Raw genomic sequence first — 24,488 nt, 5'->3', positions numbered from 1 at the left:
TATCCAGGTTTTCCTCTTTCCTATTTGCACCTCCACTCTCTCTCTTTTTCCCTCTTGCGTGTCTTGCCTTTTAAAAAATACCATTGTAACCAATCTCTATATTCAGTCCCCTCAGTCTGAAATACCTAGAATGATCATACCTTCCTGACTGGATCCTGGATGATACTGAATAACTGGTATGAGGTTGGGGTTTGAACCCAATCCGACCTGTGTCCTTGTGTCAGTTCCCCCTCCCTCTGCACAGTCTACATGGGTGATCTTGTCCACTGCCTCTGCTTCAGCATTTGTGCAGATGACTCCCAAATTAAGGTTCTTCAGCCCACACCTGAGATCCATACCCATCTACTTCATGCCTCCTGGTTACCCTGGCACCTCAAATTCAACACAAAACCGAACTTAATTCTCTGCTTCTATGATTTTCTTTTCTATTTCAACTCAGTCCATCATTGATCAGCCACCTAGGCTGGAGACCTTGGTGTTACCTCTCCTTGACCCCTCCACATCTAATTATCAGCCAAGCGCTTTAGATTCAACTTCCTAATTACATCAATATTTGATTCCCTCCATCTCCTCTGTTCAAGACTTAATTCAGGCTCTTACCATGTCTCACCTAAAGTATTGCTATGCTGCTACCAGAGGGCAGTGTGTGTGTATGTGTGTGTGCAACTTTTAATTTTGATGTCATATACATCACAAAGTCTATGTGTGGACTCTTGACCAGCAGTTTGGTCTCAGTTCTTTTCAAGCTCCAGTCCATTATTGAAAGCATCAGAACGATTTTTCTAAAATGTTAAAAATGATTGTGTCACCCTTCGGTTTAAAGTCTCTATCATCTGTAAAATAAAAAACACCCTCCTTGGAACTTCCCTGGCGGTCCAGTGGTTAAGACTCTGCACTTTCACTGCAGGGGGCACGGGTTCCATCCCTGGTCAGGAAACTAAGATCTCGCATGCCACCTGGATTGGCAAAAAAAAAACCCAAAAAACAAAAAACAAAAACACCCTCCTTGTGGCATAACAGAGCCTATGTGATCTGGCTCTTGCCTAAATTTCTAGCTCATCTTAAATCAACTATACCCCAATGAAAATTTAAAAAATAAATAAAAAGTGAGTAATTCCTCAAAAAAAATTTTTTTCCTAGCTCATCTTGACACCCCACCCCCACCCCCTGCCCGTTACCAAACAGGGAAACGTGAGCACCCTCCAAACGTTCATGCCCAACTATACAGAGGTCTGCAAAGAAAGGAGCTCTGAATGCCTTTGACCTTCACCCATTTGCCTACCCCTTGCCCTGGAAGGCTTTTCTCTTCTCTCCCATTCTGCTGGTCTAACTGTTTTTCCTTCAAGACTCTTAGTAGCCTTCCTGATTACATCCCACCTATTTCTCCATCCTCATGAAATTACTACTTCCAAAACACACTTGACATGGTCTTATTTGAATATGTTACATTGTATGTAATTATTTATTCAGTGACCACCCCCACTCCCCCCAACTTAGACTCTAAACTCTTTGAAAGCAGGAATATGCCTTATTCATCTTGGTATTTCTAGCCCTGGACCTAACGCTTGTTACATTTTCAGTCTATTTCTGCAGAAGGAAGAGAGCTAAAGCCTGAAGGAGAATAAATTTTGTGAGAAAGAGGAGGGGGCTTGGGAGGTAGAAGACAGGGTCTGAAGAGCCCTGGGGGGTTACCATGGGAAGATGAACTTCCCCAGTTTATTATTCGGCCACAGGGTGGTGCTGCTCAGAAGAGTCCCTTGGTGGGGTTACAGGCTGAGGCTGACTGCCAGATACTAAAGAGGGATCCCCACCAGGTGGCAGACATTCCTCCACTGCCTCCCCAACCCATCTACAGCCCCTAGGCTGGCCTGGTAAAAGAGCCAAGTCCTAAGAAGGTTGCTCGCTACTGGTCTCTCCCCAGCGACCGATGACGTCAAACCCTACACTTTCTGTGATTGGCTTAGCCTGAATGACAAGGGCAGTTATGGGAAGTGAGCTGGAGAAACATGATCTGGGAAGGAATCTGGGGACCTGGGTCAGCCGTCTGGTAGCTCCAAGCGCACTGCGAGGTGTGAAGATATGGATCATGAGCTGAGCCAGAGAGCTGCGCTGCTACGGCTGCTACCCCTTCTGTGGCTGCTGCCCCAGTCCTGGACTGCCCCTGAAGGTATGGCAGTACCTCCCCTTTACTTCCATCCTGACTGGGATAGAACCTAGGGAGCCGGGGCATTTGAAAGCGGTGAAAGTGCTTTGTAAGTGGTGAAAGTATTATGAGAGAGTGGAAACGATAGCAGAATTGGGAAAGAGAGCTATACTATGGATGGATGGCAAACAATGCCGGATGTAGGTTTCATTGAATGAATGTAGGTTTCATTGAAGACAATCTCTTGAAGCAGAGATTATTATATCCACTTTCCAGATGAAGGAAATGAGACTCAGAGTTTAAGTAACTTGTGGAAGTTCACCCCATTGGAAAGTGGTAGAGCTGGGATTTGAGCAAAACAAATGTTATTTCCACTGTTCCTACTTAGGAGTCTACTCTGCACTCTGTCATCAATTCACCTTATGATTCTTGAAAAATCTCTTAACTTTATTGGTCCTTAGTTCCTTCTTTGAAAAAGATGGGGCAGAATGGAAGAAGAATCTGGAAGACCCCTCTTACTCAATCATTCTGGGTATTGGGTTTTGAGTAGAAGATTTCCTCCTGGCTGGGGAGATTCCTGCCAGGAGCTTCAAATAATTAGAGATTATTTCCTGCAGCTATGGTGCCATTCCCCCAGTCCTATCTTTGCAAGGTCTGCAGGGTTGAGGGAGGGGAAGGTATTTTCAGAGAGGCGTGGTGCCAACAAAGTGGCTGAAAAGAAGCCTGGAGAGTGGTTTTTCAGTCTGCCATGTGTGTCTGGGGATGGGATGGGGCGGTGCCATCTATGGCTTAGGGAGGCCACCACCATTCCTTCACATATCCACGTGAAGACTGGGAACCCATCCAGGCCCTTCACAAGTCAATAGGATGGCCTCCCGGGGATCAGGCAAAGGTGGAGACCTTTGGGAGAATGTAACCCTATGCCAGGATGCATGGCTTGTTGAGCAGAATGCAGGTTAGATTTCAGCCGCCACTTACCTCTTTGGCTGGGTGCCTTTAGGCACAAAGATACAATCAACATTGTGATTCTGAATTACTTGTTACAACTTTAGACAGTTGGCCTTTTTATGCGCTGGGTAAGTTTAGCGAGATCCCGTAATTTCTTTTCTGCTCCCACTGGGAGGCAACCCACCTCTCCCCCCTCTACCTGAAGCAGGCCTTGCTGTTTTCTAAGCTAAAGAGGAGGTGACTCCCACCTCCTTGGACGCCACTCTGTCTCTTTTGCAGCTCCTACTCCAGGGTGGAGGGATGAGCTGCAAAACCACACGTTCCTGCACACAATGTACTGCCAGAACTGGAGTCCCAACGTGGGGCTCTCCGAAGCCTACAACGAGGACCAGCTTTTCTCCTTCGACTTTTCCCAGAATATCCGAGTGCCTCGCCTGCCTGAATTTGCTGACTGGGCTCACAGGCCTCAAGATACTTCCAACATTTTCTTTGACAAAGCCTTCTGCCGGGCGATCGTCGAGGAAATTGGCCCAGAGCTTGACAGGCAAATCCCAGTGTCTAGAGGTCAGGGGTTTTTTTGGGCGGTGGGCTGCCCTCTTAACCTCATGATACACTGAATTACTCCCCTTCTCACCAGCTCCCCATCTCTCCTGCTTTCTGGTTCTCTCCTTGGATATTGATTTTTCTACCACCCATGATCTGTACTCTGTTTTTGTTGTGGGGCAGAAGAAAAGTCCCTGGGATGTAGTAGGCATTCAAAACCATGGAACTTAATGAATTCAACAGAGACCAACTGACGCCTACTTAGTATTAGGGCTTGTGTTACGATGCTCAGCAAGATGGAGGGGAGAATAGAAGCATCTGATGATGTGTCTACATTTTATTTTATTTTATTATTTTTTTCAAAAAAATTTGATTTTATTAGGAAATGCTGATGGATCATAGTAGAAGAAAGCCCCAGCTGAGGTAGTGAAATGGTACTAACTGCCTTGGTAAACTAGGCTTAACTACATGGGTTAATCAAGCTCTGTTAATGATTATTTATTTTATTATTCTACCATATTTGTTTGAGCATCATAATGTGTTTTTTTATTGAAGTATAGTTGATACACAATGCTGTGCCAATCTCTGCAGCACAGCAAAGTGAGCCAGCCATACACATACATACATTCCTTTATCCCAGGAAATTGGATATAGTTCCCCGTGCCACACAGCAGGACCTTATTGTCCATCCATTCTAAACATAACAGTTTGCAATCATAATGTATTTTTAATGTACATTTGCCAAGATTTAAACTACAATACCATATCAAAACTGAGTTGACATTAATTGGATGATGAGGTAAATTTTAAAAAAGTATGGGAGTGATCAGGATGTCTTTCAAATATATCCAAACATATAGTTCCTTGAAACTACCGTTAAAATTAGTATTTTCAATTTTTTTTTTACTGATTAGTTCTTTTTTTTTTTTTTTGGTGGTGGTATTTATCTTTATTTTCTTAAATTTAACTTTTATTTTATATTAGAATATAGTTGATTTACAATGTTGTGTTAGTTTCAGGGGCACAACAAAGTGATTCAGTTATACATATACATATGTCCATTCTTTCTCAGATTCTTCTCCCATATAGGTTATTAGTGAGTATCAAGTAGATTTCCCTGTGCTATACAGTAGGTCCCTGTTGATTATCGATCTTATATATAGTAGTGTGTATCTGTTCATCCCAAAGTCCTAATTAAAATGTGCCTGCATTTTAATGAGAAGACAGCGTGTGATCAGTTGCTGATGTGAGGTCCAGACAGGAAGTGCTGCAGGAAGTCAGGGTGGAGGGTCCAGAGTGGCCTGGCTCTGGTCCAGGTCTGGTTCTTGCCTAGACGAAGACCTCCCTCAGAGCCCTAGCTCCCCCCGTCTCGTGTCCCCTCCGTATGCCACATCCCTTCCACACACAGGGCTCCCATCTAAGTTAGTCGCTTCTTTCTCTCACCTCAGTACCCCCACAGGGCTCCCCACCGCTGAGGTGTTCACTCTGAAGCCCCTGGAGTTTGGCAAGCCCAACACACTGGTCTGTTTCATCAGTAACCTCTTCCCACCCACACTGACTGTGAACTGGCGGCATCATTCGGCCCCTGTGGAAGGAGCAAGGCCCACTTTTGTCTCAGCCGTCGATGGACTCACCTTCCAGGCCTTTTCTTACTTAAACTTCACACCAGCACCCTCTGATCTTTTCTCCTGCATCGTGACTCATGAGATTGACAGCTACACAGCAATCGCCTTTTGGGGTAAGACACTTCTCCATGGTAGCCTAGTTCCTTTGGGGGGCAGAAGGGGGTAGACCCACAGGAGGACTTCTTTCTCCACTGGGCCCTTGTTTATTCTGTTCTCACTCTGAGCTGACCTCAATCTTCCATGCCTCAGTTTCTCCCTTGTCATCCCAGACACCCATGTCATTCCCCTGGGGCTCCCCAACCAGGTCTCTGGGATGACCGGCTCCCCTTTTGCTCTAGTGCCCCAGAATGCGCTGCCGTCCGATCTTCTGGAGAACGTGCTGTGCGGTGTAGCCTTTGGCCTGGGTGTGCTGGGCATTATTGTTGGCTTAGTCCTCATCATCTACTTCCGAAAACCTTGCTCAGGTGGTATGTCAGGGCATCTGGAGAGGGCATGTGTGGGGGTGCCGGGACCGACCTGTGGCCTGGGGAGCGCATACAGTGGTCCTCAGGCCCTTGGTGGGGAGGCCTGTGTTGGGCACCGTGGGACATCCTCCTGGTTGAGGTCCCAAATACACACCCAGTTCTAGGTCATGAGAATGGCTTTGCGTGGGAGAGGAGTGATGTGGGGGGCTGGAGGAAGGGTGCTTGGAGTTGATTTGGAGAGAAGGAGAGATCAACTTCTATAGGATGTGTTGCAGGCCGGAAAGGGCCTTTGGGGACGAGGAGGATCCCCCTGATGGCTTTCCTCCATCCTTCTCTCTCCTCAGGCTGACTCTTCCTGACCAGGGTCTGAAGCCAACAGCTGCAGCCATCCAAGCAAGAAATGTTCAAGTTTCTCACATCCTACCCAGGATCTCTCCTTCTCAGAGCAGGAGGCCCTGGGTCTCCCCCCGGGGTGTGTGTGTGTGTACAGGTTTCTCAGCTGGGGGCTCTGCTGTCCCTGGGCTTTTGCATCCAGGGGAACCCACAGTGGCTTTCCTATCATGACCACATCACTGCCATGTCAAAGCAATAAATCTCATTTCTTAATATCCGTGTGGCTTCTTTTTTCACTCATGATGTTTATTTCTGGATATTTTAACTTGAGTAAGTTGTCATGTCAAATTCAACAAGCCTTAACCTGACACGTCTGCCCTCGTTAGGGAGAGAAATGGGAAAACCCCTAATTCCTCAGCTGATTCCCGTTCCCTGGTCTCAGTACAGCATGATGGCTTTTACTCCTATCAGTTTGTGCAAAATATGTGAGCAATGAAGGCAGAGCCACTTTCTGATAATCTGCTCACAAAATGGTGGAGGAAGCTGCTTGCGGGTTTTTTTGGGTCTTTTTTGCAATTTACTGTTTGTGAAAATGTTTATGCCTGGTATAGGCTGCCTTGAGGAATATATAACTGCCTTCAACCTACATCATAGCTGAGAAAACAAGAGCTCATAATGGAAAAATAAGCCTTCAGATGCTATTCTAACTCAGTCATTCCGGTTTTGTGAAAACAGTAAAATCCAAAGTTCTTGAAATGAAGCATGAACAGCCTGGAAGGGCCCAGAATTCATGTGTCCTTTCAGACAATCTGTTCGTTGGCCTGAGTGGACCATCCAAGGAGAACTGTGATGATGCTGTCTTGGGTGGATGGTGGGGGCAGGGGGCACATGTCTACTAGTGGTAATTTCCTTTGCATGTGCTTTGTTTCTTGCTTTTCTTGGTGTTTGGAGGAGGGGGTGGCATTAAGTTGAAGAGTGAAATTATTTTGGTATCGGTGCAAGAGTCTCTGTTCTTTGCATCATATCAGAATCTAATCTAAGGGAAAATATCCACTTCTTCCCAGGAATTGGCATCTCCTCTGAACCATCTCATTTCTAAGAGCAGCACATGTACTGGTTAAGAGTGCGGAGTCCAGGGCTTCCCTGGGGCTTCCCTGGTGGCGCAGTGGTTGAGAATCCACCTGCCAATGCAGGGGACACAGGTTCGATCCCTGGTCCGGGAAGATCCCACATGCCGCGGAGCAACTAAGCCCGTGTGCCACAATTACTGAGCCTGTGCTCTGGAGCCAGCGAGCCACAACTACTGAGCCCACATGACACAACTACTGAAGCCCACATGCCTAGAGCCCGTGCTCTGCAACAAGAGAAGCCACAACAATGAGAAGCCCACTCACTACAACGAAGACCCAATGCAGCCAAAAATAAATAAATAAAACAAATAAATTTATTAAAAAAAGAGTGCGGAGTCCAGAACCAAATTGCTGGGAATTCAATCGTGACTGTCAAATTTTAGCTGTGTGCCCTTGGGCAAGTTACTTAACCTTTCTGTGTCTTGGTACCATTTTCTGTAAAAGGATGATGATAACAATGGTGCCCACCTTAATAAGGTTGTTGTGAGGCTTAAATAAATTAACATCTTGTAGAATGCTTAGAACAGCATTTGGCATGTAGAAAAGGTGCTCAGTAATTTAGCGAGGATTTTCACTGGGGAATTTAGCAGCATCATTAACTTTTTTTCTGGAAACTACTTTGAATCTACCTTCAAGTATTGTATGTTCTCCCTTTGAGATGTTTTTCTTTTCTTTTCACTTTACCATTCTACATCTGTCTCATTGCTTTCTAGTTCTTGCTGATTTCCCTCTCTCCATTTTCCAACTTATCCAGAAACTTCCTGCCAGTCAAGCCTTAAAACTGCTTTTATTTATTTATTGGTTGCCCTGCACAGCTTGTGGGATCTTATTTCCCCAATAAGGGATTAAACCCAGGCGTTCAGCAGTGAAAGCGCAGTGGTCCTAACCACTGGACCACCAGGGAAGTCTCAAAACTGCTTTTATTATGCTGTGTGACCTTAGACAAGTCACACACCCTCTCTGGGCCTCAAACTCCTCATCTGTAAAATGATGGGCTTAGGTTAGATGCTCTCTATCAAGCATTCTATAATACTGTCACTTATAATACTCAGGAAGCCTTCCAGATCCTCTCTCGTCTGGTGTCCCCCCTTTAATTAAAAAAAAAAAAATAGTGCCTCCTCTTCCATGAATCTGTTCCTAATACTCCAGCCCTGACTGACCTTGACTGAACTCGGAATTCCAAGACTTGGCACACTCAACCCAGACCTTGCTCTCAGTGCTATGCTGCCTTGGTTTATGTGTTAGTTTTTTTTTTTTCATACAACTACTTTGTAATATCAGTGATTCAGGGATCATAAACAGTTTACACTCCCACCAACAGAGCAAGGTCGTTCTCACTTTCCTTTATTGTCACTAACACTTGAAATTATTTGACTTTCAAATGTTGGCGATACAGTGGGTGTCAAGTGGTCTCACGTTGTTTTTTGCTTTAAAATTTTTTTTTAATTTTAATTTAATTTAATTTTTTTAAGCAGATATTCGTTTTAAATTATTTATTTATTTATTTATTTATTTATGGCTGTGTTGGGTCTTCGTTTCTGTGTGAGGGCTTTCTCCAGTTGCGGCAAGTGGGGGCCACTCTTCATCGCGGTGCGCGGGCCTCTCACTATCGTGGCCTCTCTTGTTGCGGAGCACAGGCTCCAGACACACAGGCTCAGTAATTGTGGCTCACGGGCCCAGTTGCTCCGTGGCATGTGGGATCTTCCCAGACTAGGGCTCGAACCTGTGTCTCCTGCATCGGCAGGCAGATTCTTAACCACTGTGCCACCAAGGAAGCCCCCAAATTTTTATTTTTTAACATCTTTATTGGAGTATAATTGCTTTACAATGGTGTGTTAGTTTCTGCTTTATAACAAATTGTATCAGCTATACATATACATATATCCCCATATCCCCTCCCTCTTGTGTCTCCCTCCCACCCTCCCTATCCCACCCCTCTAGGTGGTCACAAAGCACCGAGCTGATCTTCCTGTGCTATGCGGCTGCTTCCCACTAGCTATCTATTTTACATTTGGTAGTATATATAAGTCCATGCCACTCTCTCACTTCATCCCAGCTTACCCTTCCCCCTCCCCGTAGGGGCAGGACAGGAATAAAGATGCAGACGTTGAGAATGGACTTAACTTGCCTTTCTCTCCTTGCTAGTGAGGCTGGACATCGTCTTATAGGTTTATCTCTCTGTGAATTGCTGATTCATATCTTTTATCTATCTTAAATATGTCTTTTTCTTGTGAATGTATGGGGGTTTCTGAAATACTTTATATAGCAATCCTATGTCAGTATAAATACTGCAAGTGCCTTCTTCCACTTTGCTGCTCATCAGTTAAATTTGTATACGGTTCTTTCCCCAAATAGAATGATTTCATTTTGACAGTCAAAACCCATATGGTTTGTGTTTTCATAACCTTAAGAAATCCTTTCAAACCCCAAGGCAGTAACGTTACAATTTTTGCTGGAACATAAAGTGATAAGGGGAGTCTCCATTTTCTCAATGAGAATATTTTAAAAGATTTTTGACCAAGTTCAAAATTTAAAGTTTTAGGCAAATAGTCAAATGTCTGCTAACTGCCTTTATTTAGTTACTAACTCACAAATTTAAAATCACATATTTTATAACATAATATTTTAATGTAGGCATATTGCTGTTTCCACTTTTCACATTTCATAAAACAATGTTTATTCTAATTCTTGTGTATTTATTTGTGATTATGCTAATGACTTCTAAATTCTTTGATTTATTTAAAAAACAAACCCATTTATTTAAACTAAAAAACCCACCAAAACCAGTTTGTTCATTTCTCCTACCTGCCCACCCCTCCCTGGCAGTCTCTGGCAACCACGAAACTGTTCTGTTTTCTGTTTCTATAAGCTTGGTTGTTTTTTCGTTTGCGTTTGCTTGTTTGTTTGTTTATAAATTTATTTATTTATTTTTGGCTGCATTGGGTCTTCATTGCTGCACGCGGGCTTTTTCTAGTTGCGGCGAGCGGGGGCTACTCTTCGTTGAGGTGTGTGGGCTTCTCACTGCGGTGGCTTCTCTCTGTGGAGCACAGGCTCTAGGCGCGCAGGCTTCAGTAGCTGTGGCATACGGGCTTAGTAGTTGTGGCTTGCGGGCTCTAGAGCACAGGCTCAGTAGTTGTGGCGCACAGGCTTAGTTCCTCCGTGGCATGTGGGATCTTCCCGGACCAGGACTTAGACCAGTGTCCCCTGCGTTGGCAGGCGGATTCTTAACCACCGTGCCACCGGGGAAGTCCCCGTTTGTTTGTTTGTTTTAGATTCCACATATAAGAGAGATTATACAGTATTTTTCTTTCTCTGACTTATTTCACTTCCCATAATGCCCTCGAGGTCCATCCATGTTTTTGCAAATGGCAAGACTTCATTCTTTTTTATGGCTGAATAATATTCCATTGTATGTATACACCACGATTTCTTTTCTTTTCTTTTTTTTTTTTTTTTTTTCAGTACGCGGGCCTCTCACTGCTGTGGCCCCTCCCGTTGTGGAGCACAGGCTCCGGACACGCAGGCTCAGTGGCCATGGCTCATGGGCCCAGCCGCTCCACAGCATGTGGGATCCTCCCGGGCCAGGGCACGAACCCGTGTCCCCTGCATCGGCAGGCGGACGCTCAACCACTGCGCCACCAGGGAAGCCCCACCACGATTTATTTATGCATTGATGGATAATTAGATTGTTTCCATATTTATAGAGATATTATTATACTATAGAAATATAGTAAATAATGCTTCAGTGAAAATGGGTGCATGTATTTTTTGAGTTAGTGTTTTTGCTTTCTTTGGGTAAATACCCAGAAGTGGAATTGCTAGATCACATAATAGTTCAATTTTTAATTTTTTGAGGAACCTCCGTACTGTTGGTGAATCCTTATGCAATGTTGGTAGGAATGTAAATTGGTGCAGCCACTGTGGAAAACAGTATGGAGGTTCCTCATGTATTTATTAATTGAAATCATTTTAGGATAATGTATCTTCTCCAAACGGCTTTGAGAGAGTGGCCATAACTTGGAAAGAAAAAAAACTTAAGGGCTTATACAGAAGGTAATTCTCTCTTTTCTGATGAATAATTTTAGGTAAAAAAGCTTTGCCTTATATCTGGCCATATATGATATTTCACTGTGCTTTCTTCTATTAGGGTTATTGTTCTCCTTTCACAGTTAGATCTTTATTGATCTGGAGTTTTTCCATATGGTATGAGTATGTTTACAACTTTCTTTTTCTCCAAACACTAAATTGATTTTAATGCCATGTATCAAATATTTGATTTATTCCCAGGAATTTTATGCCAAATTCCCCCATATGCATGGATTTGTCTCTGGATTGTTCAGTTCAGTTGGTTTGTCAGTTCCTGTGTCCACTTAATCACGTTTAAATTATTAGGGTTTTTTTGTGTTTTAATATTTGGTAGTGCTAGTTTCCATTTCTTTGCCACCTCACCTCCCAGAAAACCACATTTTGCTCTTCTTTATCAAAATTGTCTAAGATTCTTATGGACTTTATTATCATGTACATTATAGAATCAGCTTGTCAAGTTCTCCCCAAATTCTGCTATGATTTTGGTTAGAGCTATGGGGGGAAAGTGACTTCTTCATTATGTTAGGATGCCTAATCCATGAATATGGTATGTCTCTTCACTTCTTAAGGTCTTCATTTATGTACTTTAATATAAAGCTTTCCTTTTTTTCCTAGAAAGTTTTTATACTTTTGTATGTTAATTTCTAAATATATTTGGTTTAAAATTCCTATTATAAATGGCTGACAATTTTCAATTAGTTTCTAACTGATTATTAAGATATTATTATACTATAGAATTTAGAATCAAGTCATGGTGCTATTACTTGTTATCTGGGTAAAGCTGGGCAGTCACTAACCTCCCTCTGCCTCCATTTTCTCATAGTTAAAATGGGGAGGTAATAACATGATTCAAGAGTTGTGGTGGCAAATCAGGTAAAATATCTGCTAGTAGTTCAAGTAATCTGGCTGCAGGATAGAAGGAGGTTGAACTAGTTACAGCAACTGTAGCTCAAAGGTCAGGGTCTAGAGCAGTGAATCCTAACAGAGAAGAAGGAGAGCGAGGAGAGGAGAGGTGGGAGGTGGGTGGGGGTGAAGTTGGACAGACTGGGAAGTTATGTAATCCTGATAGGGTGCAGAAATGTGTAGTTTTGAAAAGACATTGAAGGAAGTCACAAATGTGGTCTCATGCTCTTGGTTTTCAATTAGAAGTGATGGACAAGTTGAACAATTTATGAGTTTATAAAATGGAGGCTTGAGTTAAAACCATCTGTCCAGGAATTCCCTCGTGGTGCAGTGGTTAAGAATTCACCTGCCAATGCAGGGGTCACGGGTTTGAGCCCTGGTCCGGGAAGATCCCACATGCCTTGGAGCAACTAAGCCTGTGCGCCACAGCTTCTGAGCCTGCGCTCTAGAGCCCATGAGCCACAACTACTAAGCTCGCGTGCTGCAACTACTGAAGCCTGCGTGCCTAGAGCCCGTGCTCCACAAAAAGGAGAAGCCACTGCAATGAGAAGCTCGCGCACCGCAACAAAGAGCAGCCCCCACTGGTTGCAACTAGAGAAAGCCCATGCGCAGCAACGAAGACCCAACGCAGCCAAAAATAAATAAAATAAAATAAATAAATTTATATATATATAAAAAACCACACTATCTGTCCAGAAGAGGAACCTGTGAACATACAGGGAGGGACGTTAGGAAGGACCTAGAAGAGATTTTTTATTATGGCCATACTCTCGAAAAAGCATAAGACCACATTCCTGACTTCTTTCAAGGTGCCAATGATGTCATTGTAGTTCATTTTTGTTTTTGTCAGTCCAGGTAGCTGGTAGACCCCAATAGCACCTTATAACATTGCCCAACTCATGTGGTTATATGCCAGGACCGGGATGCCAACTGCCTTCCTCCTCTCCAACACGGATCCAGCCCACTTCCATTCCCCCTCAATGGAGAGGACTTCCTGTCCACCAAACACACACAATGTCTTCTCTTTTCTCTTTTAAGTCCACTGGCCTGATTGCTTATTTGCATTAACATAAACTCTTCTCTTTCTAGATGTTTCTTCTCACTCCCCAACCGAGCTGTAAGTGAATGACATGGGAACGGAGCCCACATCTCTTAGCTCTTGGGAGTCCCTGTAATGCTTTGCAGGTAAACACCATGGTCAGTCCACTTCTGGCCTATGGTGGCCAGCTTAGCAGAAGAGGCAGCAGGCAAGGAGGGGACTCACTCTTTGGGCCCTTGTATAGTGGCAGTAAAAGAGGGACAGCATATGGGAAGCTGCCTGGGGTTCCCCAACTTCAGTCCTGGGTGTTACATAAATAGTTATCCAATCACCAACAATGCACAGGACAGTTGAAACATTCTTTGGGGTTGACTAGAAGTGGGGGACAGAGCTATGTCTGTAACAACAACAACAAAAGTAGGGTTAGGAGGAAGAGGGGAAGGAAGAAACCACTTCGCTGAGCACAGGTCTCTGGGTTTTCCTGTCCAGTTTGATTCTAAAAATCACCCTCAGACTTCTCATTAGTAGAGAAGTGAAATTGTCTACATTTCCTGCTGCTGCCTTATGGAAGGTTTCACATCTCCTTTGGCTGCCCGAGCAGAGAGCCAGACATGAGAGGGAGCTTGCTGAGCCTCAGGGAGCTGGCGGAGGGCCACACAGGCCCTCTTGTGTGGAAAGCATTCCTGTGCCAGGCGGGCTTTGGGGACCTTGAAAAGGATCCCAAGACCTGGTTCCTGAGGTTAGGTTCACTGCCTACCTGGAGGGAGGAGGAGAGACGTAAGGGGGGAGTGAGCGTGTGTGAAGGAGAATTCACAGTTTTGAGACTGTCAAAAGAAAAAGTGGAAGAGACACGGGTTCTAAGAGCAGGAGGAACTCTGAGCATCAGAAAGATAAGACTCAGAAGGATTGGGGTGGCTTTTCCCTTTTTCCTTTTCTCAGCGGAGGCCTCCACGAGTTACCTTTACTTGGGTCATCTCAGTCCCAGGATGTAGTGAGTGTGTGGGCACACTCAAGTGTGTGTGTGTGTACCCCGAGACCTGGGGTGTGAATCTTTGGATCTGTTTTCCAAACTGTAAAATGAGGACCATTAACAGGTCTTTTTTTTTTTTTTTTTTTTGCAGTATGCGGGCCTCTCACTGCTGTGGCCTCTCCCGCCGCGGAGCACAGGCTCCAGACGCGCAGGCTCAGCGGCCATGGCTCACGGGCTCAGCCGCTCCCCGGCATGTGGGATCTTCCCTCACCGGGGCACGAACCCGTGTCCCCTGCATCGGCAGGCAGACTCTCAACCACTGAGCCACCAGGGAAGCCCAACAGGTCTTTTAAGATTAAATGAGATAGCATGTAAAGGATTGACTTAGCATAGTATCTGTCACAAAGTAGCTTAACAAATTTTGGACTCCCCCTCCTCCATTTTCTGCCCATTCAACACCCTTAATGGTTCATTAGAGAAGTTCAAGTGTAGCAGTATAACCCAGGTGGGGCTGAGTGTATGTGTGTGTGTGGGAACGTGGGCAGAGCTTCAGTGAAGCTCAACTAGTTATACAAAACAACTCTTTTGTTCTTGATATTCATGTATGTTTTCATCTTGGGGGTAAGCTTCCCCCCCTTCCTTTTTTCTTCATAAATATCAGATTCTCTGGGGGTCAGGGACTTGGAAGGAGGACAGGTAAATGTGGTGTCAAGGGCTTCCCTCTTAATCCTCTTTTATTTAGCTCACTATCAAGTCAAATTCAAGAGCTTTCAGAAAGCAAGGTGAAACTTGCTTGGACTTCCCTGGTGGTGCGGCAGTTAAGACTCCACGCCCCCAGTGCAGGGGGCCCGGGTTCGATCCCTGGTCAGGGAAATAGATCCTGCATGCCACAACTAAAAAGATCCCGCATGTGGCAACGAAGATCCCATGTGCCGCAACTAAGACCTGGTGCACCTAAAAAAATAAATAAATATTTTTTAAAAAGAAAGCAAGGTGAGGAGAGGCAGCCATGAAGCCTAGTGGGGAGCACAGAGAAACCAATTTAGGGTTTTACATTTGTAATGGAAAAATCTATCAATCGTATAGTTCACAATGAGAATGAATTGCTATTTAAAATTCGTCTTTTCCTGGGGAAGAAAAGTAGGGATGTTTTATCTCACTTTTCTAGTGGCTTCATAACGTGGGGACCTGCCCCAGGACAGATGGGACCTGTGGGGGAAACACATAGGGAGTTTTGAGTTTGGGGGACACCAGTGAGCTTTGGGCATTGGCCCATCACCAGCTAATTATCAAGGGGGTTAAGTGGTATTGCCCTGCGGTCTGCTCTGAGATGGTTCAGGGGGTAGGGGGTTCGGGTTTCTGGCTTAGGAAAGCAGAAAGGAGAAAATGAAGCTCATCTGGCTAGGACAGATGAAGCAATGGAAGCCCAGGGAGGGATTTTTCAGGGCTGTGGCCCTGATCTCTTAGGAGCTGCTTCTCTTCTGCAGTCTTGCTTTGAGGCCAGCTAACTGCACTCTCCCTACATCTCCTTCCTTAGCAGCCCTGCCTCTACCACATGCCCCAGAAGGGCCCCTTGTCTGCCTGTTTCCTGGGTGACAGGACAGACCAAGGAATATGTAATCAAGGGATGAATTCCCAAGTAACTTCCCTTAAAGGAGCAAGAGAGGTTACCTAGTCCCCAGTCTTTGAGGAGGACCTTGAGCGGAAACAGTTAAACCAGTGGGCAGTCTAGGCTGCATACATCTTGGGAATATTGGGTTTATTCTCTCCACTGAGCTAGGGAAATCCACCTACAGACTGTTCCTTAGGAGAGTTAAGAGACCAGTTGTTAAAAGCCCAGGGCAGGATGAGATTTACCTAGTAACTGATGATGCTGGGTTGAGGCGCTCAGCGATTTGTCTCTACACTTGTCCCCGCCTACTTAGCCAATCTGACAGTTCTCAGTTTGGGACACTGAGTTAGATGACCAGGTAAGGAACAGGTATAGTATCTAGGGGCTTGGTAGCTCCAAATCGCTCATTTAGAGAGCATCGAGGGGCCCCGGCAATACCATATTCCCACTCAGTGTTTGGAGGTCATCTACCCAGGCTGGGACTTCTCGGGCAGGCAAGGACCCAGGGCCCCTGGAAGAGCTGGTCCAGGGAACGGGATTCTCCGTGTCTCCCCCGAGGAGAACATGACTGCCCTCCTGCCGCTGCTGCTGGGCCTCAGCCTGGGCTGCACCGGAGCAGGTAAGGACCCTCCCTTCCTCTGCTCCCTTTGGGTAGGGTGTTCAGTGTGTTATTGGATTCGGATACCCCAAACTATTCTGTCTCCCTATTACATACTCCCATAGCACTTTGTGCTGTACTTTTGTAGCAATTTTTTAAATTTATTTTTTTATTGAAGTTTAGTTGATTTACAATGTTGTGTTAATTTCTGCTGTACAGCAAAGGGACTCAGTTATACACATGTATACGTTCTTTTTTAATATTCTTTTCCATTATGGTTTATCCCAGGCTATTGACTATAGTTCCCTGTGCTACACAGTAGGACCTTGTTGTTTTTCTGTGTAGCAATTTTAACGTTATTAAGCTGTATAATTATTCGTGTAATAGACATTTCCTGTTGGAAAGTAGGCAAGACGATATCTGCCCAGTTGAATGCTGCATCCCCAGCTCCTAGCACGGTGCCAAGCACACAGCGAGTGCTTCAGAAATACATGTGGCACGAATATTTAATAATGTGTCCAGCACAGAACAAGGCTGACTCTTTCTTTTGACCCCTTTTCTCACTCGATCGCTGGCCTTACTGAAGGTCTTATCCTGGGTAAATTGTTGTGTTTAAACATGCAAATAATTTTGGGCTACTTGTGTCCCCATGCTTAGTCTCACATAAGGAGAAAATGGGATCTAGAAACGTCTCTGCTAGGACCATCTATGCCCTTAATCGGGACTCTCAGAGACTCTGGTCCATGAGCTTGGTCAGCAGATGCTGCCTCAGTCGGGAAACCTGTGCCCCACTCACCAGGTGTAACTGAGGCTTGGGCTCCTGCAGAGGACTCTGACCTATCCCCCTTCTCTGGCTCCTGCAGGAGGCTTTGTGGCCCACGTGGAAAGCACCTGTCTGCTGGATGACGATGGGACTCCAAAAGAGTTCACATATTGTATCTCCTTCAACAAGGATTTACTGACCTGCTGGGATCCCCTGCAGGCCAGTATGGTCCCTTGTGAATTTGGGGTACTGAACGGCTTGGCCAAATATCTCTCAGATTACCTCAACCATAAGGAAAGCCTGATCCAACGCTTATCCAACGGGCTGCAGGACTGTGCCACACACACCCAGCCCTTCTGGAGATCTCTGACCCACAGGACACGTAAGGAGAAAAGGGAGCAGAGGGAAGGTTAGGAAGCACAGTTAGGAGAGGGGAGGCCAAGAAGGGTCCCTCACCTGCAAGGGGTTTGAGCTGTGGGCAGGAAAGAAGCAGAAAATCGGAGGACCTGGGATGTAAAAAGAGGGAGGGTTGACCCTTACGAGGACACAAGGTGGTTGACAGGGGTAGGGCAGGAATGAAAAAGGGGAGGTGATGTTTGAGCCAGTGAGGAGTTATCGTGGGGAGAGTCAGCTAGTTTTCCTTCAACTTAGGGCATCTCAGGAGGCAGATCCAAGTTCAACCAGTGGTTGAACTGTCAGAATAACCAGAATGGCTCTTCCCAAAATGCTCATGCCACTGTAGCCCAGGTTCTGGTGTCCCAGGTCTGAGACAGGCCCAGGCATGGGAATATTTGGAAAACCTCCCAGGGGATTCTGATGCAAACTCTCTCACCCTTAATCAGTTGCATTGAGAATGACTTGACATTTTTAAAAGAAAACTTGAAGTTCTCTATCGTACAGAGTATTGTGTCTTAAGATGTGATTTCTCAGAATTGCCTGGGGAAGGTGCTTGTTAAAAACACAAGCCCTTGAGAACCGCTACAGATCTGTTGGATGAAAATATCCAGGGATGCAGGCTCTGGAATCTGCATTTTAACACAATATCTTGGATTTTTATTGAAGATTTTGTTTGAAAAACACCCAAGCAAGCGGAAGGGTCACCTAGAAGAATAAACTATTAAAAGATGGCAACATGAATGATCTCATGAATTAGGATCCCCTCGTCCAAATTTAGGAGAGCTAGTCCTGAGTTAGTCTTGTTTCCTTAAACTATTCAAGGAAAAGAAAAAGGCTTTCTTTATCAAGTCAATTTGTTCAATGAGATTTGAGGACAAGGGTGTTTTCCTACTTTTGCAAACCCCCCACTATAACTCTGGATGACAATTCACTTATGCACTTGAAATGAATACAATAACTTCTGAAACGGCCTGCAGTTCAGCCCTGGCTTCTACTTATTGTGAACAAATATAATTTTGGAGGAAAAAGAAAGGAAGGAGCAGTGATGAAATGGGAGACAAGAAAGAGTGAAGCAGGAGTACATTCTAACTCCTCATTTTCAAAGGGATGCATGTGGGAATGAGGTGGGGGTCGGGAAGGTCGGTGGGCAAAATCCAGGAAGAATTCAAGTAGGAAAGAAACCAGGTTGGAGGAAAAGCCAGAATGTTGCCCTCCTTCGTGACTCTTTTTTCCTCCTCTGCAGGACCGCCATCTGTGCAAGTAGCTAAAACCACTCCTTTTAACACAAGGGAGACTGTGATGCTGGCCTGCTACGTGTGGGGCTTCTATCCAGCTGATGTGACCATCACGTGGAGGAAGAACGGGCAGCCGGTCCTCCCTCACAGCAGCGCCTATAAGATCGCCCAGCCCAACGGAGACTGGACATACCAGACCGTCTCCCATTTGGGCACAACCCCCTCTTTTGGGGACACCTACACCTGTGTGGTAGAGCACAGTGGCGCTCTTGAACCCATCCTTCAGGACTGGAGTAAGTGTGGGGCAAGTGGGAGGAATTAGCGTTAAAGCAAAGAGCTATTGTCATTCCCTGGCGGTCCAGTTAGGACTCCACGCTTCCCCTGCGGGGGACACGGGTTCCATCCCTTGTCGGGAAACTGAGACCCTACATGCTGTGCAGCGTGGCCAAAAAAAAAAAAAAAAAAAAAAAAAAAAAGCAAAGAGCTACTTCAAGTGGGTGGTTGTAAAAAGAACACCAATATTTTGGCAGAGGGAATGGGATGTAGAGAGGTCCTCCACGGTACAGGAGAGAGAGGGAGATGCTGAGAAAGAGTGAGTCTGGAGAAACTTACGGAGGGTTCACGACCAGAGACGGGGCCAGGGCATACAGACACGGAAAGAGTTAGTTATTGTTGGACTTCCCCAGCGGTCCAGTGGTTAAGACTCCGAGCTTCCAGTGCAGGAGTCACGGGGTTCGATTCCTGGTCGGGGAAGATCCTGCATGCATAACAAGAGTTCCTGTTGCTGTTGCTATGGCGCTGTGGTTGGTGTTATGTGCTTCTCTGAGGGTGGGAGAGGAGCCTGACTGTCCTGAAAAGAGGATGTCGATTTGGTAACCATATTTTCAGAAGCCAAAATGGTGATGCAACATTCTAGCATTCTCGGATTTCCGCTATTCTGTTGTCAGGTCAGGAATGGGAGTTGGAGAAATAAAGAAGGTCACAGAAGAAAGGGGACTCTCTCGGTCTGGGGGCCGTACTGAATTGGGGCTGCTCTATCAGGGAGGAAGAAGCCAGGGCTGGCAGACACTTTGGTGTACGCGCTTGGAGGCTACTGCATAAAGCCAGTCACCATTGTTTGAACTCCAGGATTGGAAGTAGTTAAAGGAAAGGAATCCGGGTTGGGGACAGGATTCAGACTAGGGCCAGCTCCAGGAAGTGAGAGCTGTGGAGGGGGGTGGAGACAGGTTCTGGAAGGACTCAAATCTGGAAGTGGGCAGGTAGGAGACACATAAGTACTTGGATAACTCATGAAATGAAACCTTGGAAAGTTAGGAAAGGCGGAAAGACAATTTCATAGGAAAATGCTCAGATAGAATGGTCAAGGGAGCAAGTATTGTCACCACAGGCAAATGGAGAGAGGGATGGGGAACGCTGTATTCCTCAGTGAGGGTGCTGTTGGGGTGAAGGAAGAATACAGGATGCCTTGAGAGGCCCCACCATCTTAGAGAGGACCTGGAAGCGGGGGTACTAACTCAGGGAGAGTGGCTCCCCAGGGAACCACAGGAGTAGAGACCCACAGGATGGGGGTTTTGAGGAAAGGCCACTTCCTTGGGCCTGGATTGGTGTGAGCTAGACCCTTGGGGTCTGGATAAAGCACCTTTGAACCTGAGGTGGAGGTCGCAGTAAATGAAATTGCTCTGGGAATGAGCAAGAGAAATCGGTTCTAGTAAGTTTCTATTTCCGCAGCTCCTGGGCTATCGCCAGTGCAGACAGTAAAGGTTTCCGCGTGTGCTGTGACTCTGGGCCTGGGCCTCATCATCTTCTCTCTTGGTTTGCTCAGCTGGCGGAGAGCTGCCCGCTATGGTGAGTGACCCTCCTGAACTCTCAATCCCAACCTCTGCTCACTTTAAAAAATTAAAAAAAATTTTTTTATTTGGCTTTGTTGGGTCTTAGTTCCAGCATGGGAGATCTTTAGTTGAGGCATGCGGACTCTTAGTTGCAGCATGCAGTCTCTAGTTCCCTGGCCAGGAATCGAACCTGGGCCCCCTGCATTGGGAGCACAGAGTCTTAACCACTGGACCACCAGGGAAGTCCCTCTGTTCACTTTCTGTTTGTGACTGGTTCTCGCATGGCTACCCCATTGGCTGTGAATAATACGAGAGACTTTTATCCACTAACTGTCCTCCACTCAAATATTTTCTTCTCCTAGGCTACGTTTTCCTCCCAGGGTCCAATTATCCAGAAGGTAACGTGTCTGTTGGTCTGTCTGCCTGCTGGTCCTTTGGAGGGGGTGAAAGTTAGAGGGAGTCACCGTTGGGTTCAGCTAATGGTGCTGATATTTGGAGAGGGGGTGAGCTTCCACAGGCTCGGGCTGACAATGTGATTGAAGCTGCCGTTGCTGGGATCAGGAACAGAAGGGAGGAGCACCTACCCCCTTCTCTTCTACCCAACGGAGTGTCTGAAGGTGGCTCCTTAGTGTTTGGTGATCTAGAATTTTCCATATCACTGTATTAAAAGCTCTGGCATGGCTGGTTATAGGGACAAACGATGGTTACAGGGGTCAAGTTGGTTTGGAGCTTTATTATCTTGTTTTCATTTCTTCTGCAGGTCAGCACATTTCCTAGAGGCAGAATCCTACAACTTCCTCTCCACATGAGGAGATTCAAACTCTTTTTTTTTTTTTCCCATGGTATGCGGGCCTCTCACTGTTGTGGCCTCTCCCGTTGCGGAGCACAGGCTCCGGACTCGCAGGCCAGCGGCCATGGCTCATGGGCCTAGCCGCTCCGCGGCATGTGGGATCTTCCTGGACTGGGGCACAAACCCGTGTCCCCTGCATCGGCAGGCGGATTCTCAACCGCTGCGCCACCAGGGAAGCCCCGAGATTCAAACTCTTAAGGATGCTGCTGTGCTCCTCCAACCCCTCCAAGCTTCCACATTTTCTTGGATCCTGTGGTTTCTCTATTTGATTCTTTGAATTTCCCAGTCTCTGCTATGTAAAGCTTACAACTTGGGGAACTAATTCCTGGGAATATTCTGTAACCAAGCTGTGGTCCATAGGTAGAGCCCAAGACTACGTATCTGGGGTGAATATAATCTGGGGAGGAAGGTCAAAGGCCCTCTTGGGGGCCCCCTGTGCCACAGAGGCATGAGTCGCTGGTGATCGTCTCTGAGGAATAAACTCTGGTGGAAATACAGCTTTTTCCATGCTTTTTCTTGAGGCCCTGAGGAGGGACTGTAGGCAGTTAGGGGCTGGGCTTGATTCCCTCTCCTACTGCAGTCGAGGAGTCAGTGTTTCCTCCCATTTTCCCATCTAGACATGTCAGAACTGGGGACAGTTTCCTGATGGATAATTCATAAGAAGGTAATAAACTGTGGTGGAATGGAGTCACAGAGTCAGGAATAGGAGGGGGTTAACAGTTTTCTGACCTCATAAGGGATCTTAATGAGGATTAAATGAGTTCATACTTGTAAATGGCTGAGAACATTACCTGGCACACAGCCAGCCCACACTCGTGACATATCAGTCACAACTTTCTGGGCCAGGCGCTCTGCTAGGTGCTTTACATGCATTGTTTCATCTGATCCTCATCACAACTCTGACACAGACCCTCAGATAGTCAGTATTCAAGGGGCAGAGCTCAATTTCTGATCTGAGTTCTGGGCAGTTATTTCTTCCATAACCTATGTGGGAAAGGGACCGTAACTCGAGTGCTTATCACGACCTAGGCACTGGGTTAAGTGCTTTATGTTGTATCTCATTCATTCTCCACAATCACCCGGTAGGGAAGGATGGTCTCCCTCTGAGTCACAGATGAACGTGAGGTTCAGAGAGGTTAAATAACTTGTCCAAGGTTGAACAGCAAATTCTCTATAGGATGTCTGTCTACCTGAGTTGGAAGTAACTAGGCTGCTGTATTCTGAGGACCCTCATGCTGTCGAGCACACCACTCTTCAGAGCCCCCTTTACATTCCCTTCCACCCCAAACCCAAGGGGGGATCCATCCTTGGGGGCTGGATTTCACACAGCGGAAGAGAGGTGCTCTTCGTTCCCAGTGAAGGGCGACACCTGCTGGACACAGGTGGCATTGTCTTTGGAATGAGAGTTAGATACTAGACTAGGCAACCGAAAGGAACCAGAAATGAAGGTAAGTACTGGAGGAGTTTAGCCTAACAGAGAATTGTGGAGGGAGAACAAGGAGTTAGGGATGCATGTGTGTGGGTGTCTATGTAAGAACACATAAGAGCAGAATCTGATGAGCTGGGGGAAGGGGTCAGAAGACAGACGGTGTGTGGAATCTTCCTGCATTGTTGTCTCCATGGTTGTTTGTGTGGGTGGGTGGGAGGGTGGTCATGGGGACTGGGACCCTTCCTCCTTGCACAGTTTCTGTGCTGATGGAGGCCTGGAGAAGTGTGGGGATAACACTGTTCATACAGACTTGATATCCAAGCTGGTGCTCAGGTATAAAAAAAGAACAAAATAATGCCATTTGCAGCAACATGGATGGACCTAGAGATGATCATACTAAGTGAAGGAAGTCAGGAAGAGGAAGACAAATACCATATGATATAGCTTATATATGGAATCTAAAATATGACACAGGGACTTCCCTGGTGGTGCAGTGGTTAAGAATCCGCCTGCCAATGCAGGGGACACGGGTTCGAGCCCTGGTCCGGGAAGATCCCACATGCCGCGGAGCAACTAAGCCCGTGCACCACAACTACTGAGCCTGTGCTCTAGAGCCCGCGTCCTGCAACTACTGAAGCCCGTGCGCCTAGAGCCCGTGCTCCGCAACAAGAGAAGCCACAGCAATGAGAAGCCCACACACCACAAAGAGTAGCCCCTGCTCGCCGCAACTAGAGAAAGCCTGCACACAGCAATGAAAACCCAATGCAGCCAAAAATAATAAATAAAATTATTAAAAATAAAATAAAATAAAATATGACACAAATGAACTTATCTATGAAACAGAACCAGACCCATGGACACAGAGAACAGATTTGTGGTTGCCAAGGGGGAGGGATGGACTGGGTGTTTCGGATTAGCAGATGCAAGCTATTATATATAGAATGGATAAACAATAAGGTCCTACTGTAGAGCACAGGGAACTATATTCAGTATCCTGTGATAAACCATAACGGAAAATAATAAGAAAAACAATGTGTATATATTTGTATGACTGAATCACTTTGCTGTACAGCAGAAATTTATACAACATTGTAAATCAACTATACTTCAATTAAAAAAAAAACAAAGTGGGTGCTCAGGGTTTGTCCAATCAGTGAATTGATTTCCACCATGTCCATAGTTTCCCCAGATGGATCCTTGTGATCAGGGCATCTCTTCTGGAAGGAGTTTCATGAAGAAGTCAATGGTAGGGGAAAATGCTCATGAGTTCAAAATAGCTATTCTCTGAGCTGGGCCATATAATGTAGGAAGCAGTGGAGTGCCGTGCACTGTGATCCTTGTATATAAGCTCAGAAACTAATCTCTACAAATTTTATCAGTTTTATGTTTCATTGAAAAAAAGTTTTTATATAACATTTAATTAGTTAGCTTGTATATCATGTAAATAATCTTTCACCTCTACCCCACTACCTGCTTTCTTTAAGAACTTGCTGTTTGAAGTCTTGCCATATTGTTTCATTTTCATTTTTCCATTCGCTGTTCCTGTTTTTGTTTGTTTGACAAAGCTAATTCCTTCTGATATTCTAGTCTAG

At 45.7% G+C, this 24,488-nt stretch overlaps 2 protein-coding genes across 4 annotated transcripts; both read left to right on the top strand.

The window, feature by feature from the left end:
- The first annotated feature begins 1,983 nt into the window (after positions 1-1,983).
- On the top strand, positions 1,984-6,329 carry LOC309813856 (HLA class II histocompatibility antigen, DM alpha chain). Of its 3 annotated transcripts, none has more exons than XM_082639023.1 (5): positions 1,984-2,167; positions 3,371-3,635; positions 5,083-5,372; positions 5,598-5,726; positions 6,068-6,329. In XM_082639023.1, the coding sequence occupies exons 1-5, from the start codon at positions 2,080-2,082 to the stop codon at positions 6,070-6,072; spliced, it is 777 nt and encodes a 258-aa protein (XP_082495149.1). In that variant the 5' UTR covers positions 1,984-2,079; the 3' UTR covers positions 6,073-6,329. The 3 variants fall into 3 exon arrangements, with proteins under 3 accessions (XP_082495149.1, XP_082495148.1, XP_082495147.1); XM_082639022.1 differs by having other exon boundaries at positions 3,371-3,655; positions 5,094-5,372; positions 5,598-5,723; XM_082639021.1 differs by having other exon boundaries at positions 3,371-3,655; positions 5,094-5,372.
- Positions 6,330-16,168: 9,839 nt separating this feature from the next.
- On the top strand, positions 16,169-22,904 carry LOC309813780 (HLA class II histocompatibility antigen, DM beta chain). Its single transcript, XM_082638916.1, has 6 exons — positions 16,169-16,415; positions 17,258-17,539; positions 18,797-19,081; positions 20,517-20,633; positions 20,980-21,015; positions 21,378-22,904. The coding sequence occupies exons 1-6, from the start codon at positions 16,361-16,363 to the stop codon at positions 21,392-21,394; spliced, it is 792 nt and encodes a 263-aa protein (XP_082495042.1). The 5' UTR covers positions 16,169-16,360; the 3' UTR covers positions 21,395-22,904.
- The last annotated feature ends 1,584 nt before the right edge of the window (positions 22,905-24,488 follow it).

This window comes from Mesoplodon mirus (assembly GCF_964341445.2).
Source record: "Mesoplodon mirus genome assembly, chromosome: 12".
NCBI classification, from domain to species: domain Eukaryota; kingdom Metazoa; phylum Chordata; class Mammalia; order Artiodactyla; family Ziphiidae; genus Mesoplodon; species Mesoplodon mirus.
This window is presented reverse-complemented; position numbering and strand designations above follow the sequence as displayed.

What these genes read in the sequence shown, in the direction of transcription:
- LOC309813856 (XM_082639021.1), top strand. Translation starts at nt 2,080, where the DNA reads ATGGATCATGAGCTGAGCCAGAGAGCTGCGCTGCTACGGCTGCTACCC. An exon ending in GTCCTGGACTGCCCCTGAAG is followed by an intron (nt 2,168 to 3,370) that starts GTATGGCAGTAC and finishes TCTCTTTTGCAG; the next exon opens with CTCCTACTCCAGGGTGGAGG. An exon ending in GCAAATCCCAGTGTCTAGAG is followed by an intron (nt 3,656 to 5,093) that starts GTCAGGGGTTTT and finishes GTACCCCCACAG; the next exon opens with GGCTCCCCACCGCTGAGGTG.
- LOC309813780 (XM_082638916.1), top strand. Translation starts at nt 16,361, where the DNA reads ATGACTGCCCTCCTGCCGCTGCTGCTGGGCCTCAGCCTGGGCTGCACC. An exon ending in CCTGGGCTGCACCGGAGCAG is followed by an intron (nt 16,416 to 17,257) that starts GTAAGGACCCTC and finishes TGGCTCCTGCAG; the next exon opens with GAGGCTTTGTGGCCCACGTG. An exon ending in GCGGAGAGCTGCCCGCTATG is followed by an intron (nt 20,634 to 20,979) that starts GTGAGTGACCCT and finishes TTCTTCTCCTAG; the next exon opens with GCTACGTTTTCCTCCCAGGG.